Raw genomic sequence first — 19,964 nt, forward strand, 5'->3', positions numbered from 1 at the left:
CCCTGCCTCCCACGGAGGGTATTACACAGGAAAGTCTCCTCTGGGGCGGCCGCTCCATGCACCCCCAGAGCTGTCACTTCCACGTGGCAGGCACCACCCGATGACCCCCCACGGACTCTCCCAGGACCCCTGCAGAAGAAAGCACGCACTATGCTCCCAGAGGTTTTGTTGTGTGGCTCACAAGCCCTAACTGTTCTCTGGGGGAGGCCCTGCCTCTGGGAATGACACAGCTCAGAGGGCCTTGCCAGCAGAGAGCACCCCTGTCCCCAACCGGCATCCCGTTCCCTGGGCCACTCCGGGTCCAGGACCTGCTGTCCCTCCTTGATGGATTCCCTGTGCGCTTACGTTCCAGGACAGGTGGCTGCTTTTAGGATCTGCCCCAAAACACCTCTGGCCCCTTTGCTGTCTGCTACTGTCACATCCCAGCCACTTCCTCACTCTCAATTCCCCCTATCCTCCCCCCCACCCCCCACCCCCGCCGCCCCGTCCTGGCCAGACTGCCACTCCCCTTCCCCACTGACCACAGGCAAAGGACAAGAGTGGGGCTCTGGGCCCAGACTGGTCTGAATCCCAGCTTCTTAAAAGAGCAAATCACGAGAAACAAGCATACTCAAGAGATGTGGTGTGCTCGTACTTTGCCCACCTTGCCAGAAGGTGGTGTGAGCTCCCAGGGCCCAGCTGTGTCCCCACACCACGCCCTGGGGCCCCGCCACCTGCAGTGGGGTGGATAGTGGACAGCAGCCAAGAACGCGACTTTGTCTCTCAAACAAGCCTGCAGGCTGCAGCCCCCGGAGGGCCGTGCTCGTGCTTCTTCCTGAATTCCAGGCTTCTCTGGCTCGGGGAGGCTGCTGCTTACAGAACTAAGCTCACAGACGTGGCACTCAAGCTAGAACAATCTGTCACAGGAATGCAAAGCTTTTTATATAGAAATTCAGAAACTCGGGTGTCCAGAAAACAGGGGTTTATTTTTACATTCTGTAAACATGAGCTTCAGGATCAGCACAAACATGGAGCGATCTCAATGGTGTTTATCCGAAGGACAGTCTGTGGGTTCACGATAACTGGAAGAGAGAGAACAGGGTCACAGCTTGGCCACGTCTGCGGTGTTCATGAGCCACAGTGAGACCCTGTGGCCGGACCACCTGCTCTTTCCACGGGGGGTCGGCCTGGCACTGGCCCTCCCCAGGCGGAACCCAGGCCCCATGGGGACCCCGCTGGCCACGTGCCTGTCCTGCCCCATGCTCCGGGAGCCCCGTCAGAAGCAGCAGAGGGTGGAGGAGAGGCTCCTGTGAACCTGACCTGAGGCGGAGCCAGCCTCTGTCAGGGTATTTTAGCACCTCCCCAATACTGGCAGCTCAGGCCAGTGGTGATGAGGGTGACTGAGGACTGTGCATGCTATACACTTCCCAGACAGGATCCCACACCTGTGGGTCCTAGGCTTGAGGAGCCCCCACCTTACGGGGGGTTGTGACTTCCAGGGGTGCCTACTGCAGGGATGGGCCTGTTCCTGCTTGTGGATTCACGGGGCTGTGGGGGGTGGCCACGGACTGGACCAAAGAAAGCTAATGGGGACAGGACGAGTTGGGGGGAGCACAGGCCAGGCCTCAACTGGCACTCCCTCAAGATGGGGAGGGGCAGAAAGTGGAGTGACAGCTGGTCTGGCACCTACCTGGGGCCTCCTGTGACCCCATGTGTCCCAGGACCCTCCATCTTGGATGTGTGGGGCCTGGCCCCCACCTGGGGGCTACTGCCCTCACTCAGGAGATGCCCTCACCTTCCCGACCTCTCGTACCATAGTCTGGGACACCCCTGCAGCGTGCCCCAAAGAGCCACCGCAGGAGGCTTCCTCTCCTCTTCCCGCTAACTGGCTGCTGAACCCACCCCAGGGCCCCTCTGCTCCCTCACACCTGGCGGGAGGGGGGCACCCATGGGTGAGGTCTGTGCTGTGAAACCACCCCTCACATTCACTGCTGCTGCTCTACTCCGGGTCTCCTTAGACCACATCAGGGCCACCTCCCCCCGCTGTGCAGCCCAAGTATTTGGACACCAATGGTCAGCATCCGCCCTGCCCCTGCCTCTGGCCCTCATGCTGTACCTGCCAGCACGTTACGCAGCTCCCGGGCTGACATACCCTGCCAGTTCCCTCTCTCGTCCATAGTCAGTTTTGCTCCTTCACTTTGACCCCTGACCTCACCCCTTCCCACCTGAACCTTCCCTCCACCCCCGCTGTCCCCAGGAGACCCCTGGACTTCCTGCCCGGCAGTGAGGCCATCAGAGGGACACTCACTTCATCACCAAGCCACACTCTGCACGGCCCTTCACCCTATGCTCCTCACCCCATCCCACGCTGGCTCTCCCTTCTCTGTCAACCAACGGCCCTCTTCCTCAGGCCTCCCTCCACCCCTGGATATATGTACCCAGAGGCACAAGGTCAGGTGTTGCTCAGGTCCCACCAGTTATCTAAGATTCCTTCCGGTTCTCGTGTGGAGTGGCAGTTTGCTCATGGCACTGCGGGGGGAATGCTCTGCTGAGAGGACTGCCTTGCCCCACCCCGTTTATTTGTCCAGTCTCCATGCTGGACAGGAGTCACCTCTGGTGCTTCTGGCACAAATGGTGCTGCCACTGATGCCCGTCCGTGGGTCATGGGACATGCTGTGCCAGTCTGAGGTGAAGGCAAATGTTCCCCTTGCCATTGTGACCTGCTGGCACATTGTGGTCCAGTGGCAGTGGCTGAGGTCCCAGGGCCCCTCCCTCCACACCCCTGCTCTGCTTACGAGTGACTTCTACCTGCCCGGCCCCATCTAACCCAGGAGACCGGGGCTGAGCTCCGTCCCGTGTCTGTGGCCGCTGTCCCTGCCAGCAGCCACAGGACCGAGCATAGTGGGGGACCGAGCACAGTGGGGACGGGGCACCAGCCACACTTTGTCTAACTCACCTTTCGTCTTCCTGTAGTTTTTCCTCTTCTTAAATTTCATATTAATTTTTGGCCATGATTCTGTCTTTTCGATGACCGTGGCTTCTACTCGAACGAGATCCTTTCTAGAAAGAAGAAAATAAACAATGACCTACCTTCTTAATTATTTTTCAATCTTACTAATGGTGTGTAAGAATTTCCAAAACAAAGTTTTACTTTCTTTTCTGCTGATTATAAATTATACCCTCCCTGCAGATAATTTGAAAACCTCAAAGAAGCACGACAGAAGGGGAGGAGGCAGGGGCAATGGGCAAAATGAGAGAAGGGGGGGGCAGCCCACGTGGCTCAGTGGTTTAGTGCCGCCTTTAGCCTATGGTATGATCCTGAAGACCCAGGATCAAGTCCCGTGTCAGGCTCCCTGCATGGAGCCTGCTTCTCGCTCTCTCTGTGTCTGTTTCTGTCTCTCTCTCTCTCTCTCTGTGTCTCTCATAAATAAATAAATAAAATCTTAAAAAGAAAAAAGAAAAGAAAAGAAAAGAAAGGAAAAGAAAAGAAAAGAAAAGAAAAGAAAAGAAAAGAAAAGAAAAGAAAAGGGGACTAAGAGGTGTGAACTTCTGGCTGTGAAATAAACCAGCCATGGGGGGGTGGCTCAGCACCAGGAATATGGTCCACAACACTGTAATCATTTTGGGAGGTGACCCAGGGCAATAGGCCCATGGCGGACTGCACTCTGTAATGTACCAAGACATCGTGTACACCTGACATGGATACGATTCTGTATGTGAATTATAACCTGATACTAATAAAAGAGAACAGCACAGGGGCACCTGGTGTCTCAGTTGGAGAAGTGTGGGACTCTTGATCTTGGGGTTGTGAGTTTGAGCCACATGTGGGGAGAGTGTTTACTTTACAAAAAAGAAAAGAGAAGAGAAGAAAAAAGAGACAGGGTGGTCTGTCAACAAATCGTACAAGTCTCCACTGTAATAAATTGTAATAGAACAATGGTCTGGCCTGGGTGTCCTCTGCATGGCCTCCCTCACAGATCGTGCAGGCCCTAGACAAAGCCCAGCATTAGTGAGCGCGTTACCCAAGGAGTGGCTTGCCAAGTAACGTGAAGTTGTCAGCTCCAACCAATAGGACCTGGGAAATGAAACAGGCATGTTACCAACAAGTGACAAAAAAGTCAGTGATGCAAACAATGGAGCATGAGGAAGGAACCAGCCACCCAACAGCGTGCTACGGACTTGATCTGCCAGCCTACTAGCTGTTCCTCAGGGTCAAACCAGCGGGAATGTGAGCCAGCCCCTGGCTGCTGAGCCACAGAGCTGCAGCTACCTCCCAGATAGGCCCATCAGTGCAGCCAGGACAAGTGTCGTTGAGTACCTGACTCGGTGATTGTGCTTCCAGAGAAGAGTGTCAACCGCCTGTGTAAATAACGGTGGCTTTTTTTTTTTTTTTTTTTTTTACTTTTTATAGAAAGTTATATACAGCGAAAATCCTACTGCGGTGTCCTTGGAAGCAGTTTATAACACTGCTAATTCTGCCAAGATTTAGGTTCAAGTGTATTTTTTAAAGATTGCAAAATTCCACGTGGATGTTTAAGCAACTGTCCTTTGCATGGCCAAGTGCGGCCTCAGATGAACGCATCTTTGCATTACAAGGGCAGATGAGAAAAACACCCAATGACATAAAGCTTAAATATTTTAAGGTGAAGTGTATTTTACAACAACATCAATGGACTTCATATGTTCGATGATGACAAATAATCAAAACACTGTATTACAGTCTCTTTCAGGGTGACATGTTCTCTTCTACTGCATTTCCTAAGTTAGGAAAAACAGTTTGCGTTAGGTGGTGGTTTCTAGAATGTTTTTGTTAATGTGAACTGTTTCAAAATGATATCTTTATAGGGGGTACCTGGTTGGCTCAGTTCGTGGAATGCATGACTCTCAATCTTGGGGTCATAAATTTGAGCCTCATGTTGGGTGTAAATTACTAAAAAAAAAAACTAAAAAAAAAAATTCCCTTTCAAAAATCTTCAGATACACCTCTAAAGTCTCCTACTTATTTTAGATGTTATATAGAGTAAATGTGCCCTTGCCCATGAGCTCATGACAGAGCCACTGTCATTAAGGAGAAGTAAGTCCTCCTGGCTGTTGAAGCCCTATATGGTTGATTAGTTCAGCTCTGAGCTCAGTTCACCGGCTGTGAGAACAGCATCTTAGAAACAAGAGTTTAAGGGGGCGCCTGGGTGGCTCAGTGGTTGAGCATCTGCCTTTGGCTCAGGTCGTGATCCCGGGGTCCTGGGATTGAGTCCTGCGTTGGGTGAGCAGGGAGCCTACTTCTCCCTCTCCCTCTGCTGCTCCCCCTGCTTGTGCTCTGTCTCTCTCTCTCTCTCTCTGTCAAATGAATAAATAAAATCTTAAAAAAAACAGAGTTTTGGTTTAAATACACAAAAACTCTGCAACCACAAAAGAGGAGTTTTAATCAATAAAAAAACCCATATATGCTATGGCACATTATGTTAGCAGTTAAACACATCCTAGAAAAACGATCTAATATAGAAAGCTCATATATACATATATAAATATATATTAGAACTTATTAGAGAGAGAGTGAGTGGGTGAGAGAATGCACAGAGGGAGAGGGAGACACAGTCCCAAGCAGACTCTATCTCGAGTGCAGAGCCCGATGTGGGGCTTGATCTGATTCTGAGACCACGACCTGAGGTGAAAACAAGAATCTGATGCTCAGCTGACTGAGCCACCCAGGCACCCCTGAAAACTTACATTTGATATACTTTTATAAATAGAATAAGAAAAAAACAAAGAAGTCTGCCCCAAACAACAAGAAGAATTGTAAGTGATGGGTAGAAATACCAGGCTAAACATGCAGACCAAGCAGTGTGGAATGGCCGGTAGACATACCAGTCCCGGGATCCCTGGGTGGCGCAGCGGTTTGGCGCCTGCCTTTGGCCCAGGGCGCGATCCTGGAGACCCGGGATCGAATCCCACATCAGGCTTCCAGTGCATGGAGCCTGCTTCTCCCTCTGCCTATGTCTCTGCCTCTCTCTCTCTGTGACTATCATAAATAAATAAAAATTAAAAAAAAAAAAAAAAGACATACCAGTCCCTGGGAAATGCCTCTAAAACCAGTCCTTCTGCTTAAAAGCAGCAGCCATCAAGTCTAACACCACAGTAGTGTTCCTGCAGAAACACTCGCCCCGTCAGTGTGGGGCTGAACCCCTGTCTGCAACCGGGATGCTCATTACGCTCTAAGGGAGGGTGCTCCTGAGACGGGAGCTCCATCAGCACACGTGTTTTCCTTGGAGGAAGGGTGGCCCGCCTCCCTGTGAGGGGAAGTCTCCTGAGCTGCCCTTGCAGTCCCTCGCCCTGCTGGGCTTCAGCCACCCCCAAGGGGACACCTGCCCTCTCCTGTCCCTTGGCTCTGCTCACCCTCTCCCGCTGACCTGAGGAAGGCTCCCCAGGATAGCACACCTGGTGACTGAACTCCTGGGGCACACAGACCCTGTTGCACTCACCTTCTCCAGCCGTATCCTCTCTCCACATGCAATGTCTAATTCGTTGTTGATTAAAATCAGGTCCTCAGAGGTCACCTTCCACTGGTGGCTGGCGAAGTGCACCACAGCAAACAGCCTGCCATACTGGCCTGTGGCGATCAGCTCGTTCACCTTCCCCACGACCTCTAGGAGCGGGGAGAAAGCAGGCCAGGTGGCCAGCCGGTCAGCTACTCACATTGGCACAGGCCTGCAGGGACAGTCATACAAGGCCCCAGGTCCCCTGCTCTCCCTCAGTGGGATGGGAAGTGGCGGTGGGGCTGCCGCCCGTGATTCTCTAGCCTGAGCACTAGGTGCACCTGGCTCCGTCCCTGTGACTCTGGGGTGCAAAGACCTTCACCCCATTGGATTCCCAGTCTTCTGTAAGAAAAAGCCAGAGGACTAGCAAAGTGAGAGCAGAGGCCTTTTTGCAAACCAGGAAAAGCTAGAATTACACCCTGTGGTGCTAGGTCCACCTGGAAGCCTCTGCCCGCACAGCCCGCACAGCCCGCACAGCTCCGGGCTTCCACTGCCTCACCTCAGGTCGCGATCCCTTCTCTCCTGCCCTGTTCGCTGTCTGATAAGCATCTGTGAGCCTTGACCTGCCCAGCCTGGCCTGAGGCTGGGTGCTGGGACAGGAGTGCACGGTGCCTGCCCTGGAAAGAGTCAGGCCCGAGCTGCGCCCGGAGAAAGGGCAGAGCACTGTTTATCTGGCACCACATCTCAAACGGTACTTTAAAACCAGAAGATGCCACGCGCTGACCTGCGTTTCCAGCCTTGTAAGGCAGAGGACACCGCGCTCCCTCGTGGCAACGGTGGCCGGCCACATTGTCCCTCCTCACGGGACACGCTCTGGGTCGACAGGAATCCTGACACCCCGAGTTTCTCCAACTCCCAGGCTGCACCCACACCTACTGACCACCATGCACATGGTTCTTCTGATGGCGGAGAAATCTTTTCCTGCCACTGTGTTTCCACCAACAGCGTGGACATAGGTGGAGCCGGGGGTCCTCCCTTGCTTACACTGCCTGCTTGGACTGTGGCTGGTGCTCGCGAGGGTTTGAATCTGTGTCAAGTGGCAAAAACGAGCCTGAGCATTCACACCGTGCTGAGTCTCAGGGCCCCTGGAAATGTGAGATCCTGTTCTGTGGCCAGGGGACCACCTTGTCGGGGGAGAAATAGGGGGTACCGCCCTCGTTTCCACATCTGGTACCTGCATGGTGTCTGGTCTCCTCAGCTGGGTCTGGCAGGACAACTTCTGGCCAAGGTGGTGAACTCAGTGATGTTTTAGGAACGTACCTGTAAAACAGATTTTACATGTACACGGCATGCCCATGGAAAAAGACAGTTCAGGATCTGTGAGAAACGGCTGTGCTCAAGCTGGGGGGACAGGGCTATGCCTGCCATATGCTCCCAGGAGGCCCCGGGCCATGTGGACACGGGACTCTCAGTACAGACTTGCCCCTCTGTGTGACCGCACATCTTCTCAGAAGGGCCACATATTTCAAGAAACATCCACTAATTACTCAATAATCAAAACGGAAAAAAAAAAAAAAAAATCAAAACGGGAATTCCAACCATTTCATCCCAGAAGCGCCCCTCCTCAGAAGAACTACCCCCCTGGGCCGGTGGCTCATCCGAGAAGACAGGACTCTCTTTCTTAGTGTCAGGGTACATGTTCTCTTAGAGGTGTGGGCTGCATCGATGCCCCTCCTTTGCCACCCCCAACGCTCCACCCAAAGGCAAGACATTCTCTGCCTCCCAACCGTGCTGCAGTGCCAGTCTAACACTCAGGGGCTCTGAGGGCAGGGCTCCAGTGACAGGAACACTTTGCTGCTCAGCCCTTACCTCTAACTCCCACCAGGTAAGAGTCTGCTTGGCCTTTGTGCACAGACAGGGGTTGGAGCCCCGCCTCTGTCACCAGACTAACAGGACCTTGGCAACCATCTCACTATTCTGTGCTCCAGTTTCTTTCACTGAGCAAATGGGAACAAAAACACCTGTCCCCAGGGCTGTGCAGGATCAGGAGGGATGGTGTGCCCGGAAGGACCGGGCAGTGTGGAGATGCACGCGGGAGCAGTGCTGCTGCAGCCAGGGTCTGCCCCTCCCTCCGCTCGGCCTGGAGGAAACAAGCTGGGTGCACAGGGAGGGAGCACAGAGGCAAAAGGTGGCAGGGTCTTTCTCACTTCTTGATCTACTTCTGCCTTGAATTCCTGAAATCTATGGAGAGGGGAGAGCTCAGTAGAGCCCAAATTGAATTATTCAGAATGGTTTTAAAGCTTCTATTGCTGTTTGCCACCAGAGAGGGAAATGTCCGTCTTTCTGCTGCAGAGTTCCATCAGGAGCCCCACTTGGGTGCGTACAACGAATGCTCCCCATGCTGTGGCTCTAATCACTTTGGTGTCAACCGGCCAAAAAATGAAACTGAGCTCATCCACTGTGCTAATCTCAGGGCACCTGGAAACACGTTCCCACCCTGTGGCCAAGCAATGATCTCTGACAGACAAGGAGGAGGAGAGTCCAATCGTGGGAGCTCTGGTCCCCTTGCTGGGCCCGGCCCTCCCTATGAGACAGACTATAAGACAACAGATGCTGGAGACCTGGAACTCATGGGGAAAGAGAAAGATTAACTCAAATTAACTAATGTTCTGCCTTAGGATCTCTCTCTCTTTAATCTGATTCTGTTTTTCGACTTCATCTTTTGAGAAACATAAAAGCCCCCCGAATCTTCCCACTTCTGAGTTGGGAATGCAGGAGCAGCTGATACCCCATAACAACTCATGGTACGCCAAGCACTGTCCTAAGCTAGCTAGCTATTATTTATTTATTTTTTATTTATTTATTTATTTAGTCCTAAGCTCTTTAAATGTGCAAATTTATTGAACGCGCAGAGGACTCCACTGAGAGAGATACTAACACCATATCCATCTTGCACAAAGCTCAGAGTGGACTACTTTGCTCATGGGCCCCTGGGTTGTGAGGGGTGGGACTGGGACAGGACCAGGAGCTTCCTTACTCTTCACTGCTACCCTCTACTGCTTTTGGATATTCCTACTGGGAATTTGGGTGGGATTTTGTCAAATTTACCTTCTGTAGTTTACATTAAAGGTTTTTTTCTCCCTGGGGTGCATGGGTGGCTCAGTCGGTTAAGCATCCAACTTCTGATTTCAACTCAGGTGGTGATCTTAGGGTCCTGGGACCCAACCCTGTGTTTGGGCTTCAGGCTCAGCTGGGAGTCTGCTTGAGATCCTCTCTCTCCTTCTTTTTCCCCTTCCCAAAGTAAATAAAATCTTAAAAAAAAATTAAAAAAAGATTTTTTCCTCTAAGAGTGATATTTTAATACTGAATATGTTCTTCCAAGAGATATTTAAGTTTTTCCTAAAAATTCTGATCCAACCTTCTTGTGATTCTAGCTCTCCGGTTAGAAGCCTCTAATTAGGAGCTACTAGATTTTTTATTTTTTAATTTATTTTTAAATTTTTATTTATTTATGATAGTCACAGAGAGAGAGAGAGGCGCAGAGACACAGGCAGAGGGAGAAGCAGGCTCCATGCACCAGGAGCCCGACGTGGGATTCGATCCCGGGTCTCCAGGATCGCGCCCTGGGCCAAAGGCAGGTGCCAAACCGCTGCGCCACCCAGGGATCCCGGGAGCTACTAGATTTTTTAAATAAAATACAGCTATGCAAGGCCTAAAAGCACATTCATCTTTGGACTCTGGATGTTCCATGGATGTTTATGTCAAGGGTTCTAAAAGTACTATCAAAAAAGGTATGAGAAAATGTAAATATCATTGAAAACCCACACATAGGCCGTTCTGACTTTAGAAAGATAGTCCTACAAAGGAAGAGTCACTCAAACCCATGTTTTGACATTACCCTTGTGGAACTGAAGTACTCTGTGAACCAAATCTTTGGGAAGCAGATCCCAGGGAAGCTGAGGAAACAAGAAACGGTGATCATTAGTGGTAAGAAATGCCACTGCTCTTCATTGCTGGTGCTGGAGTTGGAGCACCAGGTCACAACGTGTCTGTGGAAAAAATCTCCGTTGACAAAGCTAAAACACCATTGCTTGTGGTTATTACTTGTGTGTGTCCATCTGTTCATCACATCATTGAAAAGGGCCTAAAACAAGAACCCTCACCCACTGACCTGTTCCTTGATCGCCAAGTGCCCCGTAGGGTCAGATGCTGTTCTCTGCCTCCCAGACGGCCTGAGGAGCCCATCTCCTGCTAGGCTCACCCATGCTGTCCCTCCCAAATGGAGTTGGTTTCTGTGACCAATGACATGTGGCCGAGACGTGATAGCACAACACTTCTGAAATTACGTTATAAAAGAGTAGAATGGAGGCCTCCTGCCCATGACTAAGGTTGTGAGCTGGGAAACAGAAGATCCCGCCCCAGCAGACAGCCTGAGGGCAGCTTGAGAGCCAGAACCACCCAGCTAACCTGCTCCTGTACTACTCCTGACCATTGGAAATGGTGGGACATGACAAATGTCAACCACGCTAAGCTGCCAAGTTTTGGGGTGACTTATGATGCAGCAGTAGATGACTAATACACCAAGGGACAAAGGCCCAGAAATCAAATGTGGAGCTTAGAAGAGAAAAGGAGAGGGTAGCAACTCAGTAACTGTTGAGGATTTATTTATTCATTGCCTCTAAAGATGTCCTGTTACTGAAGTTTCCTCTATGGGGACCCCTGGCTGGCTTAGTCGGTAGACTATGCAGCTCTGGATCTCGGGGTCGTGAGTTTGAGCCCCACACTGGGTGTGGAGTCTACTTAAAATGAATTAAAAGTTTCCTCTATCTAGTTCTTTGAGTTGTCGTTATGAATATCGAATCCCGCCAAACATTTCTTGCATCTACTGATGTGTTTGATTTTTATTTTTTATTTTTAAAGATTTTATTTATTTATTCATGAGAGACAGAAGCAGGGAGAGAAGCACGGTCCATGCAGGGAGCCGGATGTGGGACTTGATTCCGGGACTCCAAGATCACACCCTGGGCCGAAGGCAGGTGCTTAACTGCTGAGCCACCCAGTCGTCCTGCATTTAGTTTTTTTTTTTTTTTTTTTTTTTTTTTAAATATTGAGCTACAATGTACTTTCCATGAAATTCACCCTATTACAGCTACCTCTTAGCAGGTGTTCCCAATTATTGGTATCTTGGGCTGGGTTCTCCTCTACTACCTTGCTGTGCCTGGGATTTAGATCCTCGTTCGGCCGTATCTCTTCTTTTTCTGGGACCATTCCTCGGGTGATTGTATCTAGATGAATGGATTTAAGTATCTTGTTTACACTGGTGACTCCCAGGTTTACACCTGCAGCCTGGATTTGACCACCCACTTGTCCATTTGCTGTCACCACTTGCAAGTCTGACAGGCATCTCAAAAACTACAAAGGCTCCAGATTCACCCTCATGCCTGCTTTTCCTCCCCATCTCACAAAATGGCAATGTCACCTTTCTAGTTGCTCAGGCCAAAAAATCTCAGTCCCTCTTGACCCTTTCCTCTCTCACACCCTCAGAGCTATCAGCAGATCAGCTCTCTCTTCGAGATCCAGGGTCTGACCACCTAAATCCCCCAAGCCACCATCAATCACATCTTGCTGGAATTATTACTAACACCCTGCTCTCCCCATTACCTCCCTTCTCTGTGCAGCAGCTAGAGTGACGCTGTGAAAACTCAGGTCAGATCTTGTCACTATTTTGCCAAAACCCTCCAAGAGCTTCCTATTTAATTCAGAGAAAAGCCAAAACCCTCACAAGGGCCTACAGGGCACAGGCAGTGTGATGCCCCCTCTCTCTCTCGCTCGCTTTGAGCCCATGTCTCAGGCTCTACCTCTTGTTCATTCTGCACCTGCCACTCTGGCTTCCTGGCTATTCTCAGAACATGCCAGGCACATGCCAAGTGCCTGCCTCGAAGCGTGCGTGCCTTGGCTGCTCTTCCCCTGAAACCTCCCTCCCCCATTTTCTCTGGGTGGACTCAAACAGCATCTCAGTAGAGAGGTCTTCCTGGACTATCCTATTTAAAACTGACCCTCTCCCACCCGCTTCATGCTTGATTTTTCTCCCTAAGACTCACCAGCTTCTAATACACTATGTAATTTATTTTTAAAAATTTCCTGTCTTGGGCAGCCTGGGTGGCTCAGTGGCTTAGCGGCGCCTTCAACTCACAGCCTGATCCTGGGGGTCCTGGGATCAAGTCCGACGTTGGGCTCCCTGCATGGAGCCTGTTTCTCCCTCTGCCTGTGTCTCTGCTTCTCTCTCTGTGTCTCTCATAAATAAACAGAATCTTAAAAAAAAAAAAAGTTGCCTGTCTTTCCACAGCCACCCTTCCCCCATCAGAATACTAGCACCATTAAGAGCAGGGATTATTTAAGTCTATGATGTATTCCACCCCTCCCCCCATCAGTGCTTGCGCATAAGAGGTGCTCAGTAAATGGTGGGCGAATGAATGAAGCCCTGGTTGGAATATGCCCTGGCAGTGGACTCTGCGCCTCCCTTGGAAGCCACCTCACTGTAACTCATCTACGGCCTTGGCTCAGTCCTGGACCCCGGAAGGAACAAATGTGCTCCCTCCTCTCCCAGGGGGTCGTCCTACAGCTCTGAGCACTGTGGTGTCTTCCATCCTGTTCCCCTCTCTCACTCCTCAAGGACCTGGCTGCTTACCATTCTGGTCACCTTCCGTGAACTCCACCTTACCTGTGTTTCTTAAAGTGGGGAGTCTGGAATTGAACACAGCGTTCCAAAGGCGGTCTTATGTCAGGACAAGGGAATAATTTCCACCGCTTTTGTAAAACTGTCCCTCCCTCCCTAAACCTGACTTTTACTAATGGAAAACGTCAAACACACGAGAAAGTAAAGAGGACAGAACCGAGAGTCCAGAGCCTTCACGCAGATTCAACGGTTGGTTATCAACTCGCGTTGCCCATTTTTGGGTGTACAGGGTCTCTGGCCCAACTTCGCAATGATTTTTAAGTGAATCACAGATACACTGCTTGAGCAGCAGAGATGTCAACGTGCTTCCACGGAAAGAAAATATTCTTTAAAAAACACATCACTGAAGCACTGTTGTATCTAAGGAGAACACTTCTTCAATATCCGCAAATGTACACTTAGCCCTATTTTTAAAAAGATCTTATTTATCTATTCAGGACGAACACACAGAGAGAGGCAGACGTGGGGCTGGATCCCAGGACCTCGGGATCGCGACCTGGGGCGCAGACAGACCTCAGCCGCCGGCCACCCAGGCGTCCCCGGGCCTATTTTGAAAACATGGTTGGGGGCAGTGGGTGGCTCAGGTTCCGATCCTGGTGCCCGGCCCCAGCCCCGCTCCGGGCTCCCCGCTCTCCCGCTCCCTCTGCCCCTGCCCCTGCTCAGGTGCGCGCGCGCGCTGTCCCTCAAATCAATAAAACAGGCACGCCAGTCACTTCAAGCCAAGATAGTGCCTTTGGCGAACGTCACTGCTAACGAAAGGCACCAGGCCGAGCCTGGGCTGCCCCGACCGCAAGGCCAGCGCCGTGCCGGTCACCGCGCCGACAGCAAGCGGCCGACGCCGAAGGCATGGGGCGGACGCGGACCCGCACGCCGCGCTGCCCGCCTCCCACCCCGCTGCCCGCCTCTCACCGGCTCCGGGCCCTGCGGCTCTCGGGCCGCGGCGGCTGCAGGCGCACAGCAGCCGTCGGAAGCACACGGGCACGGCGCGGGCCGCCACGGCCGCCGCCATCTTCCCGCAGCCTCGGCCGGAAGCGGAAGCGGAAGCGGCGCGAGCACGCGCCGTGTGCGTCGACGCACGGGGTCCGGCCGGGATCTCCGCGGCCCCGGGCCCGGCGGGTCGGCGGCCATGGCCTCCGCGGCTGTGGAGAGCTTCGTGACCAAGCATTTGGACCTGCTGGAACTCGAGAGAGACGCGGAGGTGGAGGAGCGCAGGTAGGGGGCGGCCGGCAGGTCCCCGGCGCTCGCGGCGCGGGTTGGGGGCCCTTAGGTCCTTTCTTTCCAGCCTGGAGCCCCCGCCCCAAGCGTCCCGCCCGGGTCCGGCCCGTTGTCGGCCTGTTGTCGGCGTGTCCTCGGCCCTTTTCCTCCCTCGGGGCGGGTGGGGGGCGCGAGGGCGCGGGGGCGCGGGCAGCTGGCTGCGGTGGGGCGCGGCGGGGCGGGCCCGGGGAGGAGAGCTTGTCCCGCGTGCGGCGGAGCCCGGCTCCCCCAGGTGCGCGCGGCTGAGCCGGCGGGGACCCGGGTGCAGGTGGGCGGGGGGAGCCTTCCCGGACGAGACCTGGGGAGAAGCTGGAGCACCGGAGACAGGCTGCCTCGGAGGGAAGCCCGCCCGGCTGAAGCAGCAGCAGCAGCAGCGGCAGCAGCAGGTGGTCTGTGCCTTCGGTCCTCCGCTCCTCTGACCCGAGGAGGCTGTGCCGCCGAGCGGCCCCGTGGCTCCCCCAGGGTGACCCGGGGCCAGGCCGTGGGATTCCGGGGTTTGCGCCAAGTCACTGCGCTGCGGGCAGGGGCTGGCCGCGCCCTGGTTTGCGCGAGGGGCTTTTGATTTGAAGATGAAGAGCTTTTGCGGCCCCGCCAGCCTGGGCAGCACCCCCGCTCCTTCGTGCGTGGCCGTGGGACATTCCGGCTACACCTCCGAGCCGTGGCCGCCTCGCTTGTGAAGTGGGATTCGGTGAGCTCGAGTTGGTCCTGCCGCAGGCGCTGGGCTCGGCGCCGGTGCCCGTGCACAGGGAGCGCCCGCCGGGAGCGCCCACGGGAGGCGGCCGGGCTCAGATTGAGAGGGCCTCGCGGCGGGCCTGTGCTCTGTTCTGTGTGCGGACGACGGCTCTGCACGGTGAAGTGTGGGTTTTCGGGGGAGGGGTTAGCCTCAAAAATAATACAGCCCCCCCCCCTTTTTTTTTTTTCTACCAGCGAGATGAGTTTATTCATAATAGCAGAGATCTGCAGTTCCGGCCAAGGAAGCTGTGGCACAAACTGGATTAGGGCAACAAGAGTAGGAGAGGAAGGACCTTTATTTTACGGAGAAGGAGGCAGTGGGAAGGGTTGTTTGGAATAGAAGTCTATCACAGAAAGGCAGGCGCGCAGGGTGATGACCGGTGCTCACCGGCTGAGTGCAGGGCTGGCGGATTTCCTGCAGGGGATGTGATGCGCATCTTTCCCCGTCGTGGGGTTGAGGCTTCTGTGCCATCAGGGTCTGTAGCTGACGTGGAATGGTGCAGCTCCCCTCTCTGGCCTCCCTACTCCATCTTAGTGAGGTCTTCCTCTGTTACTTTTCAAAGGGGAGTGACTAGATTTGTGTTTCAGGTGGCCTGCTTGGGTGCTGCTGCTTGCGACTGACTGGTCAGGGCAAGCGCCCGAGGTCAGGCAGGAGGCCGGAGGCTCTGTCTGGTCCAGATGAGGAGGAGGTATGGCTTGAACCGGGGTTATAGTGGTGAGGATGAGAGGCAGAGGTGGATTCGTGAGGTTACAGATGGTGGACTTGGCAGGGGGCACTGATGGACTGAGTGACATGGGGGGAACCAGTGCAAGTAGATCAGGTAAAGGGACTAGCTCTGCCAGCGCGAGGGGATGAGGGAGGCTCAGGATGCAAGGGGCAGATGCAGAGCCTCTGTGGGTCTCATTTGGCGCCTTTGTCTGCTTTTCTCTCCCTTTTACATTCCTTCTGTGTGGGCTGGAATAAAAGCTGGGCAAGTGTAAATATTGAACTCTCAGTATTGGATGTCTTCCAGGTCCTGGCAGGAAAACATCTCCCCAAAAGAACTCCAGAGCCGAGGCGTCTGTTTGCTGAAGCTGCAGGTTTCCAGCCAGCGGACTGGGCTGTACGGGCGGCTGCTGGTCACCTTAGAGCCCAGGAGATGCACATCTGCTGCGGTGCTTCCCAGCAACAGCTTTACTTCAGGTCTGTGCATTTGCGATGTAGGCGTATATTTTGTGCTGCTGGTCTCCAAGCTGTGACTTTTACTCTTGTGAGCACCAGCTTACATGTGACTAGTTGGAGAATAAAGCAATGCAGCAAAGAACTCTTAGTTGGAAGTTCACCACCTCTGTGGCTCTTTGGTAGTCTAGGTCAGCACTGTCCGCGGTGGCAGCCACCTGCCGTGTGTGGTTGAGATGTGGGCAGTGATTGCCACATGCGTGCAGCGCACACCAGATTTTGAAGTTCAAGTACAAAGAAATATAGATAATCTCTAGAGTAATTTTTTGGAAACGTAATACATGTTGAATGTATATGGCATTAAAATATGTTGTTATTAAAACCAATGTATTTTTAAAGAATTTTTTCTATCGTGGCCCCTAGAAAGTGTAACATTACACAGGACTGTCATCGTATTTGTCTTGGACAATGAGGACACAGCGTTCATAGCTCCGTGTTCCCTGGCTTCTTGTGCCAGGAGTACTTGAAGTACACTCGTGCCAACCCTGCTGGAGAGGACGAGCAGCTGGGAGAAGCTGCTGAACCACCCACCAAGGGCACCTGTTTAGCTCTCAAGCCTGGAGACAGCAGCACCAGTGGTTCTGTACTTGCTCTAGAAGAGTCTCCGCTGTGTTTTGGTGCTGACGTTGTTTTTTTTTTTTTTTTTTATAAATTTTTTTTAAAGATTTTATTTATTTATTCATAGAGACACAGAGAGAGAATGAGAGGCAGAGACACAGGCAGAGGGAGAAGCAGGCTCCATGCAGAGAGCCTGACGTGGGACTCGATCCAGGGTCTCCAGGATCAGGCCCCAGGCTGCAGGCGGCACTAAACCGCTGCGCCACCGAGGCTGCCCAACTGACGGGTTTTTGATTTCATATTCTGATTGGCCAAACTCTTGCCCACAGTTGTTGGAATACTAGCTGGAATTGGAGACGGGATGAAGAGGGGCTGCTGGTTGGCATCAGGTCTACATGTTCCTGTTAAGTGAGGCTGCTATCTGCAGACAGGGACTGGGGGCGTTACAGTGGCAACTTTCTGTTACACTGTTTCACTGTCACAGTCCAGTATCCATGGGGGGGGGGGGCGGGGGGAGGTGTTGTAAATCTGAAAACGAAAAGTAAAAATATATTCAGTAGTATATTCAGTTGACCAGCATTGTGAAGTGTGACCCCAGAGACTAGTGAAGGGTTCATAAACAGGAAGTCAGGGGCAGGGGCATTTATGTGGAAAAGCATCCGGCTAAAAATCTGATGTGTCGATGCAGGTGTTGATCAGATTGAGGTAGGGTTGTTACTTTTTAATCTTCTGAAGAGCAGTTTTAAGGCTCAACTTAGAAACATCAGTTCTGGAACATGGGACCCTATGCAGGGTACTGGTGGGGAGGTGGTCCCAGGAGGCATGGGGTCCTGTGGTTGCGCACACAGAACCAGACCCTGCCCCAGGAGTGTTGTTGCCCTGTGCTCTTTGTCTCTATAAAGTTGAGAGAAGGTGCCAGATAAAAGGTTCAAGGTAGAGATGAAACTCATTGCCTGGAAGAAAAGTAGCCCAAGTTAAGGGTGTGCCTGGTGCCTGGTTGACTTGTGGCATATATTTTCCGACACAGAACAAATAGGGTGTAAATATGTGAGTGGCTCTGGCTTTCTCTCACAGTGGAGTCTGTTTTGGTCAGAACAGTCTTCTGTTCCAGGTGATGAAAACCCAAGCCAAACTGGCTTGGGTACGAAGGATGGCGTTGGTTGCAATACTGGAAGGTTGCCTTCAGGGCTTTTGGGAGGTTGCTTAGGCTTCACTTCTCTCCATTTCTTGGCTTTGCCCTCTTCTGGGTTGGCTTCCTTCTCAGGTGACACATCATAGTGGTTCTGGCCCCAATTTGCTTTCAAGTTCCTGGTTCAGCTAGACAGACGTAGGGCCTTTTCGCAGATGCCAATCAAAAGTCTCATTGCATCTCAGGGCCTCAGATTTGGTCTGTGCTCATCCCTGAACAGTCACCGTGGCCAGGGATGGACATGGGATGCAGTGACTGGCTGAGGCGTAGGTTGTATGCTCTCTCCCTGGCATCAAGGGAAGGCCCTCAGGGTCACCTAGCAGATGGGTGAATCCCCCAGCATTGCCATGGGAAGTGGAGAGATCCGTGCTGAGTGGTCAGCAAATGACCTCCCTCCCTCCTTCGTCGATGTTCCTGTTCTTCCTGGAATGTTTCTCCTAGATGTGCTTGAGGGCTCCACTTTGTTCAAGCCCCATCCTGCTTACCTGTCACCACTCAGAGGAACCCTTGTTATACAGTGTTTCTAAAGTGACGCCCTCATCCCTCTCCATCCCCTCCTGGGTGGGCTTCATCTTTCCTTTTTTTTTTTTTTCATCTTACCTTAAAGCCTTCGGTGCAGATGTCTGTGTCTTATTTCTAATCAGACCAGTGCCTGGAATAGCGCCTGGCACAGAGCAGGCACTTTAAATGTTTCTTGACTGGCACGTTTGCTGTAAACACTTCATTGATTTCAAGTCAATTTTTATATATAATTTAGGTGCTGGTTAAAAAACTTTTACTATAAAAAAAAAAACTTTTATTGCTACCGATTGCATTTCTTTTTTTTTTTTTTTTTTTTTTTTTTTTTGCATTTCTAAAGACAAGAGGGATAGGATATTTGAAATACTGTGCACAGCGTATGTGTAACTTTTTGCTTCTATAGGCGATATAGTGGGTCTGTATGATGAAGGCAATCAGCTGGCCACAGGGATCCTGACGCGGATCACACAGAGATCAGTCACAGTAGCCTTTGATGCGTCTCATGATTTCCAGCTGAGCTTGGACCGGGACCGGGAGCGGGCCTACAGACTGTTAAAACTTGCCAATGACATCACTTACAAGCGACTGAAAAAGTAAGAGTTTGTGTGACTGGGAATCAAGTTTCTTTTTCTTTTTCTTTTCTTTTCTTTTTTTTTTTTTTAAGATTTTGCTTATTCATGAGAGACAGAGAGGCGGAGACATAGGCAGAGGGAGAAGCAGGCTCCCTATGGGAAGCCTGATGCAGGACTCGATCCCAGGACTCTGGGATCACATACTGAGCCACGCAGGCATCCTATTTTCTTCCAGTACTGCACACTTACCCTGACTGCTTGCCTCTGTGGGTAGAAGAGAGCAATTGTGTTGAGTGTGGAGTCTGTGTGGGCCCCTCACGGGATATGGAGGCTGCAGGTGGCCTTTGCTGGGCAGAGGGTTGGGCACAGATTCAATATTTGGTGTTCACCACACTCCTAATTCTACTCTGTTGGCAGGGCTCTGATAACACTAAAGAAGTACCATTCTGGCCCCGCGTCCTCACTCATAGAGGTCCTCTTTGGCGGATCAGCCCCCAGTCCTGCCAGCAATACAGGTAAGAACCTTTGTGTGTTCTTTTCTGATCGAGGTTGTTACAGAAACACCAAGAACAGCAGGACCCAGGGTGTTTGAGTGAAAGTTCGAGGATGTACAGTTAGAAGGCATCTCTCTTTTATAAATTAAAAGTCTACTTTAAATTTCTCAGAATGACTCACATGGACTGACCTCTTGTGTATTTAGTGCAAGGAAGCAGCTCATTCTGTTGACTTCACTACG

The 19,964-nt window shown here is 52.1% G+C and overlaps 2 protein-coding genes across 9 annotated transcripts in view; one reads left to right on the top strand and one right to left on the bottom strand.

Annotated features, from left to right (window-relative positions):
- Nucleotides 1–946: 946 nt before the first annotated feature.
- The window catches only part of LOC140612570 (large ribosomal subunit protein bL21m-like), a 75,419-nt gene continuing 56,401 nt past the window's right edge, over nt 947–19,964 (bottom strand). Inside the window, exons 1-7 of one of the 3 annotated variants that reach the window (XM_072790251.1) lie at nt 14,095–14,365; nt 10,348–10,405; nt 7,684–7,769; nt 6,456–6,619; nt 4,002–4,054; nt 2,936–3,039; nt 947–1,061 (exon numbers count right to left, since the gene is read on the bottom strand). In XM_072790251.1, coding sequence (XP_072646352.1) covers nt 997–1,061; nt 2,936–3,039; nt 4,002–4,054; nt 6,456–6,619; nt 7,684–7,769; nt 10,348–10,405; nt 14,095–14,350 — 786 coding nt within the window. In that variant the 5' untranslated portion in view covers nt 14,351–14,365 and the 3' untranslated portion in view covers nt 947–996. Of the gene's footprint in view, nt 1,062–2,935; nt 3,040–4,001; nt 4,055–6,455; nt 6,620–7,683; nt 7,770–9,557; nt 9,756–10,347; nt 10,406–14,094; nt 14,366–19,964 lie in introns of those variants that run through there. The other 2 variants (XM_072790253.1, XM_072790252.1) reach the window with 2 other exon arrangements.
- LOC140612571 (DNA-binding protein SMUBP-2-like) overlaps nt 14,240–19,964 on the top strand; it is an 81,534-nt gene continuing 75,809 nt past the window's right edge. For 5 of the 6 annotated variants that reach the window (XM_072790258.1, XM_072790255.1, XM_072790260.1 and 2 more), the window contains exons 1-4: nt 14,240–14,397; nt 16,185–16,354; nt 19,060–19,249; nt 19,646–19,743. In XM_072790258.1, coding sequence (XP_072646359.1) covers nt 14,312–14,397; nt 16,185–16,354; nt 19,060–19,249; nt 19,646–19,743 — 544 coding nt within the window. In that variant the 5' untranslated portion in view covers nt 14,240–14,311. Of the gene's footprint in view, nt 14,398–15,759; nt 15,861–16,184; nt 16,355–19,059; nt 19,250–19,645; nt 19,744–19,964 lie in introns of all 6 variants that reach the window. The other variant, XM_072790256.1, reaches the window with a different exon arrangement.

The sequence above is a fragment of the Canis lupus genome, chromosome 21, assembly GCF_048164855.1.
Source record: "Canis lupus baileyi chromosome 21, mCanLup2.hap1, whole genome shotgun sequence".
Lineage (NCBI taxonomy): Eukaryota > Metazoa > Chordata > Mammalia > Carnivora > Canidae > Canis > Canis lupus.